Here is a 9,396-nt window from a genome sequence, read left to right as displayed (position 1 = left end):
GGACAGCGGCTCTCCTGGCAGAGGTTTAGCGGAGCACGAGCCATCACCTCGCCCTGGTCCCAGCCATCCCGTGGAGGTAAAGCAATGCCTAAAACCTGTTTGCACGGCCCTGTGGCTCAGGGCAGCTGTACCCCGCTGCAGCCCCGGCGGCTCAGGCAGCGTGGCAGGCACTCCTGTTTCACCTAGAGTCATTTCACAGCTTAGAGTGAGAGAAACCCAATAGGCACAAGCTTGTGGAAAGCCACATCTTGAAAACTTGAGTTGATGACAGTAACCCAGAGAGATTTAATGATGAATACTTGCAGAAATGAGAATAAACATGTAGTCCACTACTTCAGAGCTTGTCGAGATCACGTCAGGCCAGGCTTCTCTGTGAGGTCTGCTAAACTTGATCAGTACTGGACATTCCTACACTGTCCTTCCAGAGGTGGGGGATAGCCAAGGCCATGCTTTGACCCCTGCACCCCTCCAGCTCAATCAGAGCTTGTCGTCCGTCATCTCTAGAAACTGAGCGTAGACATCCCTTGAGCATTCCCCTTTTTGGTTGAATAAGAACTTGTAGTAGCTGCCATCTGCGCATATTGCTGAAAGAAACGCGAAGGGGTTCAGTTCAGCTGGTGCAGACACCTTCAGCTACAGCTTCACCCAACCCTGCAGCTAGTGGAGGAACCCGAGCTGAGTCGGCCCCGGTGCCAGCCCAGCGCTGGACCCTGGGCACGGCTGGCTCTTGCCCTGCTCGCAGCTGACGGACGTGCTTCCTGCCAGCTCAAAACCTGGGGAAGCCCCCGGCACTTACCTATGACAGCATGTGGCTCTGTTCCAAAGGCACAAACGCACGGAGAGCCTGAGGGGACCTGAAATTTGGAAAAACTCCATTTGGAACTGAAGTACTTGGGGAGAAAGGTGGCAGAGGCCAAACTGGAAAAGAGAGAAAAAAATTAGTGTAACAGTGAGGTGTTGCCTAGAGCTGACTGAGGGTGCTGGTGTGTTTGGACAAGTCCCAGGGTCCTCCCTAACTGTGATGTTTGATGGGCTTTTTATTTTCTTCTATCAGGTAACATGTACAATTCCCCTTCTAGGGAAGAGGGACCCTACAAGTACCTTTGTTTGGCTTCGTGTTTTTCAGAGACCGTAAAGACTAGGCAAAAGGATTGATTTTAGCAGAGACTGTGTTATGTGAAATGTCCACAATGTTCGTGCCAAGAGACAGCCCCTCAACCCCCCTGCACCACCTGCTGGAATCCTGCAGCTCCGTGAAGGACAGCAGGAGCTGGGCAGTTGCTCTGTAGTCCTAAACCCGCAGCTTCCCTCAAGCAGCAGATTTGTGTCACCTCTTCCAGCAGTGCAGCGATCCGCTGCCGCTCGACAAGGCCAGTGTTTCAAACGCTCCTGAAAGGGCCAGGCCCCCCCAGCCTCCCCCAAGGCTTCCGGAAGACTCGGGCCCTACCTTGACTGCTTATTTCTTTTAGGGTCTTCTGCAGCAAAAATATGTACTGTGCCGTGGTCGCTGGAGACGCAGATGAGGGAAGCATCCTGATTGAAGTTAATACTGCGGAGAACACAGAGAGCTCTCCTGGCACAGGCCCACAGCGGCTGCGGCACGCAGGTGCCCAAGCAGAGCCAGCAGCCTCTGGCTGCCGGGAGAGCTCGGCCTTGAGCCCGTGGCAGCACAACGCACCTTTCCTCACTGAAGCTGCGCTGGGCGCTGTGCACCCGGTGCTGCGGCACACCGCTCCCTGCGGGAAGCCAGAGTGGGGGCAGTTAAACCTACCAATATATATTGGCTGCCTGTGATCCTCTTCGAAGCTCCTGGATCAAATGCCCTGATGCGGTATCGAATATCCTAATGAGGGTCCCCTGGAAAGGGCATCAAGCACGGTGTTAGAGAAGACAGACGTCACGCCTGCACGCATCCTGTCTGCCCAGCGCAGCCCTACAGCACCCCTGGGCGGTTCACCTCGGGAGAGGAGAGAACCTCTCAGCGTTAATTTTGGGGAAGGAGACTGACTTCCCCCAGCCGTCACCTCTGGGTTACGATGCTCTGGTGCACAGTCATGTTTCTGAGCTACGTAACCAACTAAGCCTCTCCCAAGGTCTGTTTTGTGGCACTGGTGCAGCCCTGGCAGTAGTTTGGGGACACGAGAGCAGACTTTGTGCACACCCTCTCGTGCTCAGGTCCGGTGGAGCGTTTCTTTTTCCTCCCCGCAGCCAGTGCGCTGGTGTGACTCTGCAGGGCTTTTTCCACTACCGCCTGCTCAGGGGGGCCTGTGCTATTTCAGCTCGGAAATAGTTTCAACTTTTCCTCGACACAAAGCCGGAATGTCTGAATACAAATCCAGCAGCTTGCTCCTGCAGTCAGCAGTGGAGCTGGCAGCGCAGAGCTCCGTTTGGAAGCCTCACAGTAATTAAGCTGAGTTAAAGAGGCTCTGCCATTGCTTTTTCTTATTTTAAGCTTTTTGAGCTATAGGCTGAGCAGGAGAAACTACCCTGAAGAGACGCGTGGGGTTCCTTTAGCTTGTTTAGTAGAAGAAGGTAGCACGTACTCGACTTGCCTCACATCTACCTTCATTGCTGTGACCCTCTGGGACCAGCCGTCCTGGGGGAGGTGGAGCTCGCTGCCAGGCGTCGCTGGCCTTCCCCTGCAGACGGCAGCTGGGACTGGCTGTGCCTCCCTCTGCCCCAGCCCAGCGGATTTGCACTACACAGCGACTGCGGGTTTCTGGCAGTCAGCTGTGCTCTTTAGCCTCCTCTAACATACGCCCGCCCGCGATTTGGTAACTATCCCCAGAACGGTTTTCTCAGCTTGGGGGGGGCGGTGGGGGTGGGCAAGAGGTGCCGCTCCTGCCTGGGCTGGCCCAGGAGCGAGGCTGGAGCAGAGCTGTCACCAGTACCACAGGCCTATCGCCAGGGTTTCTTTAGCCAGTGGTTTTAAAGGGAATTTCAGCAGAAACTAATAAAAGGTGGAAGAATGCCAATAAACTTTCCTGCCTGTATTTTTAAAATTATTATTCAGTATTTACTGAAGAACATGTGAACTGCTTGGGCCAGTGTCATCACTCAGACGTGACTGAGGAGTCTCTGCTACAGTCAGCTCAAACATTAACGCCACCTCCGGCCCAGCCTGCGGACTGGATCCTGCAGGAGCAGCGAAGACGACGACAGACCGGGGATGAACGTTTTGTGACAGCTTTTCCCGTTAGCCAGTGCTGTGTCTTTGCCTGGTTGGGAGGGAGAGGCCTGACTGCACCAGAACACGCAGGGAATCGGGGGGAGGAGGGGACGACTCTTACTTTTTCTGATGCTGTTGCAATTCTTGTTCCCTGCAGGTTTAACGCGATACAGCTCAAGACACCTTCGTGAGCCGGTATGTCCACAGGAGGCTTCTCTGTGTTTGCGAGATCCACTATCTGTACGTGCCCCGTGTGTGTGCCAGGAAATGCCAGAAGAGAATTATTACTATTTGGACAAAGGACACAGAGACCTAAAAGACAAAAAAACAAACCAAACCTGTGTGGTTTCCATGAACTAATTACATTTTCAAACAGAAGTTTCTAAAATACCAGTAGTTTCAGGATAAACAAACATACATGTAGAAATCAGAATTTCATTTTATGGCTATTGTGGTATCCCGAAACGTGACACATCTGTAAGCGCAGAGCACAGAGGAGGAGAGGAGTAGCATAATTATAACTTGCTCTCATCACTTTGTTCGAAGTAAGCTAGTTGTGGGTACCCACAATCTGGGTGTTTCTGGAGATCAGCTCCATCAGCCTGTTACAGCAAAGCTATTTAAAAAAAAACCAGAAGCCTCCTTAGCAGCTCAGAAAGGGTCCGAGTTTATAGCAGCTGGTATTTTAGTTTCTCCTCTGTCGGTAAAACTGATTATTATTAATTCACATTTGAACTGGCACTTGCACGTTTTCCTTCGTGACCTTCTGCAGACCACTAAGGTAGATCACATCGCTCCCAGGGCTTCTGCTGGTTCCAAGTGAATTCCTGCAGACTCAGCCCACAGCTGCCGGAGCCACACCAGGCGGGCAGGTAACCTGCCCCCCGTCAGTCGGCCAGTGTGCCCAGCCTGCACTCGGCTGTGCTGCCCTAAGCGCAGGCAGCAATCCCGCCTTCGCTTCTAGCAGGCTTCAGCGCCTCCCAAGAGGGGCCCTCCAAGCCAAGTAACCTCCTGGGGGAGAAAGCATCTTCCTGACAGCCAAGCGGATTCTCCCAGCACACCAGGCATGGCCAGCACCCCTCGTTCTACCGCCTGGCATGATCAGAGGTGTTTAGCTTCAGCGTTTCTAACTGTCCTTCAAGGAGCTGTACGCTGCCAGCTGTGGATGGCCCCTGAGAGTCTCCTTTTTGCACGGGTCAACACGCCCAGCTCCTCACCGTCCCTGTGCCGGCCACGTGCTTTGGGCCCCTGACCACTGTCAGAGCAGTCGCCGTTACACCCCCCACCCCGTTTTAGACCTTCCCTTACACAGGCACAGTCTGAAGCGAGCAGCTCCCACGGGGGCCGTGCCTTGCTGTTTAAAAGGAAGCTAAGTGGCCTCTTTTGGACACAGTACAGAACCATCTGCTAGCAAGTTCTGGCTCTCTTAAAAAAGCAGAATAAGGCACTTCGGAGTTTGTGTTTATAATTAAGCTTTCAGCACAAAATGCCTCAAGGTGACAAGTTCTTCACAGAAGGAAGCACGTAGCTCTCCTAGAGATAAAATCTATAACGTAACAAGTACATGAAAAAGCTGGAACAAGTATTAGTGAGTTTTAGTAACGATTTGATAAACAAACACAGAAGCATCTCTGAAGGGCTTGACTTCAGTGCCGTAGGAAACTGTTTAGTGACTGAACTGATGCAGGCAGCTAACGATCAATAGCATGTCCAGAACAGAATAAACGGGCTTCCATTCCCCAACCCCACCCCCCGGCTAACCTTTGGGGTTGTAGCAGGTTTCAAAGACGTGCAGCTGGTGGGGATTGTGTGTGAATGTGAAGACTTTAATCATCGAGTCCAAGACTACCACGATTCTGGAAGAGACAAGAAGTTGCCATGACTTGGGGGGGTAACTCAGGTACACAGGTGGAAACTCAGACCTGCAAAGGCTTTCAGCTGATGTAATGGCTACATTCTCCCCCCACCCCCAAAAGACTCACGGCCTTGCACCTATGAGCCTGCAAAGCACTTTCATCCAAAGCTGTAACCGCAGAACCCCTCTGCCCACACACAGAGCCGCCAGCTGTTAACAGATGCTGCTGCTCTAGAGATCTGCTTGAACTCCCTTCACACTCCTCCACACCTAGACAAACAGCCAGCAGGAGCCATGTGAGAACGTTTCCTTACGTGAGGGGACAGAAAGTCTTAGAGGCTGTTGGCCGAGGTTTCAGACACCAGCGTACTTGCGCTGCGATCTGTTAACACCTGACGCTTGCCCCCAAAGCCTGTTTTACCTTTAAGTGCTGGTGTTAAAGCTGGATCTTTCTATGAACAGCTGGAAGTGAGTAAGAACAGCCACGCTACACAACCGGAGCCGTTTGTTGTACCCACCTGTCTCTTCGCAGCTTAACTGCTTTGACTTCTGTAGAAAACTCTATCTCGATGACAGTCTTCTTCTTCAGGTCATCCCAGATCATCACTGCAACAGTGCAGAGATGGCATTAGATCAGCAGGGCATATCCAGAGATCCACATGGCTCCCTTATAACCACTTCTAGTCTCTGAGAAGGCTAATCAAGAGGTGCAGCCAGTAGCTACGTGGTGACAGACTGATGTCCAAGAGGTGTTGAGCTACTACATGTCAACCTGCTCAGGCAGGTAAACTCTAACTGCAGAAGCTGACAATAAAACTACATTTTTCTACAGACAATCAGCTTTTCTGTTTTGCTCGGAGGGCTATCAAAGAAGTAAGGCGACAGTCAAAAAAAGCAGCCTACTTTCCTACCCAGCTCGCCAGCAGGGAGCTTTCCCCCTCAGGTGCTGAGCCATGGCGTCTCCTTGCAGTTAACTGCGACAAGTGCAGGCTCCGTCACCCGGTCACAGAGACTGGGCACTGCAGGTAACTGCCTGCGGACAGCAGTGATGCGGCTCATTTCACCACACTGACTTACACCTGCTGCAACATCCCCACCATCAGCCTCCAGAGCCCCAGACCCCGCTCAAGGCACTTGGTTTTGGGGTTCTGTGGGCAGTTGCACACAGAGAACAAGGCAGACACAGACAAGATCTGTTCCTCGAGACTCACCTTTATTAGGTGGGTACTTTGGCTTTTTTCCTCCACCTACTAGTGCTAAATAGTTGCACCGGAACAGCATTTCGACGTGGCCGACACCACCTTCTAGAAATTCTGAAAGGACAAATGTACTGCATTTAGAAGTGTCAGAATCTCTTAAAGTGCCACCTAACTTTTACCACTGTTCAAGAAGAGCTCACGCTGCGTAGCACTTGTCTTGGGCACCTGAGAAGAACAGTATCCCCCTACCCTGGCTGGCCATAAAAACAGAGGATCCTCTAAGAGCAGGGGTGACGGACAAGAAAGCAGATCAGATCAGCTGGTGCAGCTTCTCATTTATAGTGCAAGTGTGTAGCGTTTTTTTTCCTTTTAAAAATATCAGCTGCAGAAGAAGTAGAGGAAGATGTCATGCTTACGGTGCATGTGGAGGGACAAAATACCAACCAGGGGACTTTATAATAATTTTTTTTTTTTATCTGATGACAGTTGATGACATTTGAGTGGGGTTTGTTTAGAGCTTGACTACACCACGCTGAAGGTAGATGCCTGGAGAGACAGTCACACTGGAGCAGTAAAGCCTTGGATTTCACACAAGTCCTTGTGGTTTCTTCAAGACCCTTCTGTCTGCCGCGTTTCCTTCCTGAGCAGTTGCATTTGGACACTACCCCCTTCTGCACCAGATCCTCCTCTTAACTCCATTAAAGCATGACAGCACATTTGTTATGAAGAGGTATTATCACCTCACCAAAGTCTTAAAATATTTACAAATGATAACCCAGGACAATTTAAGAACACGTGATGTCTGTTCCAACATAGATTCGGAACACAATTCTTATCTTGACAGTTCTGGCAGGTGATGCTTGGATGGGAACTTCATGGAACTCCTGGGTATTTAGGAGGCAAGCGAGGGTGTAACAGTTAAAACGTGGTTTCATACTGGGATAGAGAAACCAGTCAAACAGACAAGCTCCAACTGTACTGGGACCTTCTTCGATAGGTTTAGGTATATGTGAAAGATGCACAGGATTTCTGTACCTACGCAGCCCGACCTCTCAGAATCCACAGGGGAAAGACAATCTCACTCATGAGAAACAATTCATGACAGGAGTCTTGGAAGCGTGTCCAGAGCTACTGGCAGGCGGCATTTTGACAAGGAACTCAGCAGGACTTCACCCGGAATTCTGGTCCTTTTAGCACACTATCACAGATGACAGTCCCAAGACATGTTGCCTACGGAAGAATTTAGCGCTGAGAACAGAGGAGTTTGTCAGCTCTGGCCAGATGAACAGTGACTGAAATCTCCTACAGCACTAGAAAGTGAGACCGTGTCTGGGTTCATAGGAATTGCTATTTAAAATAGATTTTTTCCTCTTTTTAAATCCTTTCTATCACCACAGGCTGGAAGTGCTGGGAAACCTGTCAGCGTGGCAGCTTTCTTCCTATAGTCAGGGTTAGAATCACATGGCTAGGTTTAGTTTTCCCTAATTTTGACTCAGTGACATTTGCATTCTGATTAAAAGCCCCGCTGGTAATGGTGGGGCCTGGCAGTACCACCTCCCTGGTAATACAGCTCATCTGGTACTTCCGTTAAGACATGATACTAGGTTCACCGCCGTAAGACCCACCCACATTTTTTTAAGCGTACAGAGAATATAAAATGTGGAGAATTAGAGGTGCCTTTGCAAGTGGTACTCTAAGCAAGTATGAGAAAGGTTACGCTCAGATCTCCAGTAAGGAGGCAGCAGTTCTGCTGCTGCACGAGGTCACCCAGATCACTGCACAAGAGCAGAACGACTTCCTGTGATGGTACACAATAACCAGGCAACTTTATCTCCTGCTGGGGACTACAAACACAACAGCTGACACAGCGAAGTAGGTGAGGCCGCTCCTCATCAGCCAGCTTTATGCAAATCGTTAGCATATAAACACCTGACCAGGCGGTGGTGAAAGTGTGAGTCTCTTCAGGACCAGCAGGGCTTCCCTTCCTGAGGCTGTGCTCCAAGCCTTCCAGTGACGGCACAGTGAAAGCTAAACGAGACTCTTACAGGAACAAACGAGGAGGTGAGCTCCCACACAGAACTGGCATGATACAATAAGTAAGGAAGCACTTTACCTTGTTTCTCTTTTTCTTTGAGTGGATCTGCATTATAAACTCGGAATCCATTTTCCATTCCACATGCAAAGCATCCTGTAGTAGAAAGCACATATACAGACACCTATAGAGTAACTGCAAGATACACACAAGAACTCAGCACAGCCAGAGGGTTAACAGAGCACTACTTGGTAACTGCAGGGTTAAATTCATGCTGAAGACGGCTAGCAGCCTTTGTTAGTGTTTGCAAGTGAAAACCTTGAGTGGAGTTGTCCTCTACTGGAAGCGAAAGGTTCCCAGTACTCTTTTCAGACAGGTGAGAAAACAGCGGAAGGAAAGAGGGCGATTCCCAACCCAGCTGTAGCCCAGGCCAGGCCCTACAGAGGGAAGGAAACCTGCATTTTAACTGTTACAGCCCAACCGTCATTATGAAGCAAGCCCCTCCCCTTCTCACTAGATCCAAATTGACGCTGTGACTCCGACTGAATGAAGTGTGACCCATTGTCCGTGTTTCCACAGAGAAAAGCTTCTCAAACATCGTTTTTAAGAATGCTCTCATGAGAGTCCACCGAGTCAGACACCAGTAACCACATGCCGATCGCTTAAGTCTAAACCAGGGCATGATTAGAAGCCAGATTAAAATACTCAAGAACATTATTTTAGTTCATTTATGTACAGAATTATGCATGTGCCTTTCCAGTGGAATCCATCAAACTGCCAGTACCCTGTCCTGCAGTTTTGCACGCTGAGGGGTTGAGTGCAGTTACTAAAACAAAGCAAGGCCAGTGTGAAGCTGGAAGCAGCTGACAGCGCTACAGGCAGAATGATGGGAGCTTAGTTGCTACACAATTCACACGCACTGTCTCAACAATCCAGTTCAGAACTTGAAGGTACTGGAACAGAGATACTCCGTGAGTCTGGCTTTGTTCTTACAAGCTGCAATGACTGCAACAACTTAACCCCCCCCCAAGAAAAACTGAGCTATGTCTAAATGCTCTGAATTCTCAAAACTCACAGGGTGGGTGTGGAAGGAGGGAGAGGAGTCTTCGCCCTGAACATAAGGTCTCCGAACCACCCGCTT

At 50.2% G+C, this 9,396-nt stretch overlaps 1 protein-coding gene across 1 annotated transcript; it reads right to left on the bottom strand.

Annotated features, from left to right (window-relative positions):
- Positions 1 to 266: 266 nt before the first annotated feature.
- Positions 267 to 8,908, bottom strand: WDR45B (WD repeat domain 45B). The gene is made up of 10 exons (XM_010136360.1): positions 8,852 to 8,908; positions 8,337 to 8,439; positions 6,236 to 6,337; positions 5,543 to 5,630; positions 4,931 to 5,025; positions 3,291 to 3,481; positions 1,772 to 1,857; positions 1,448 to 1,549; positions 797 to 918; positions 267 to 584 (listed from the first exon to the last, which is right to left on the bottom strand). Exons 1-10 carry the CDS (start codon positions 8,906 to 8,908, stop codon positions 478 to 480), a joined length of 1,053 nt encoding a protein of 350 aa, XP_010134662.1. The 3' UTR covers positions 267 to 477.
- Positions 8,909 to 9,396: the final 488 nt, after the last annotated feature.

This window comes from Buceros rhinoceros, unplaced genomic scaffold (assembly GCF_000710305.1).
Source record: "Buceros rhinoceros silvestris isolate BGI_N320 unplaced genomic scaffold, ASM71030v1 scaffold6040, whole genome shotgun sequence".
NCBI lineage: Eukaryota > Metazoa > Chordata > Aves > Bucerotiformes > Bucerotidae > Buceros > Buceros rhinoceros.
This window is presented reverse-complemented; position numbering and strand designations above follow the sequence as displayed.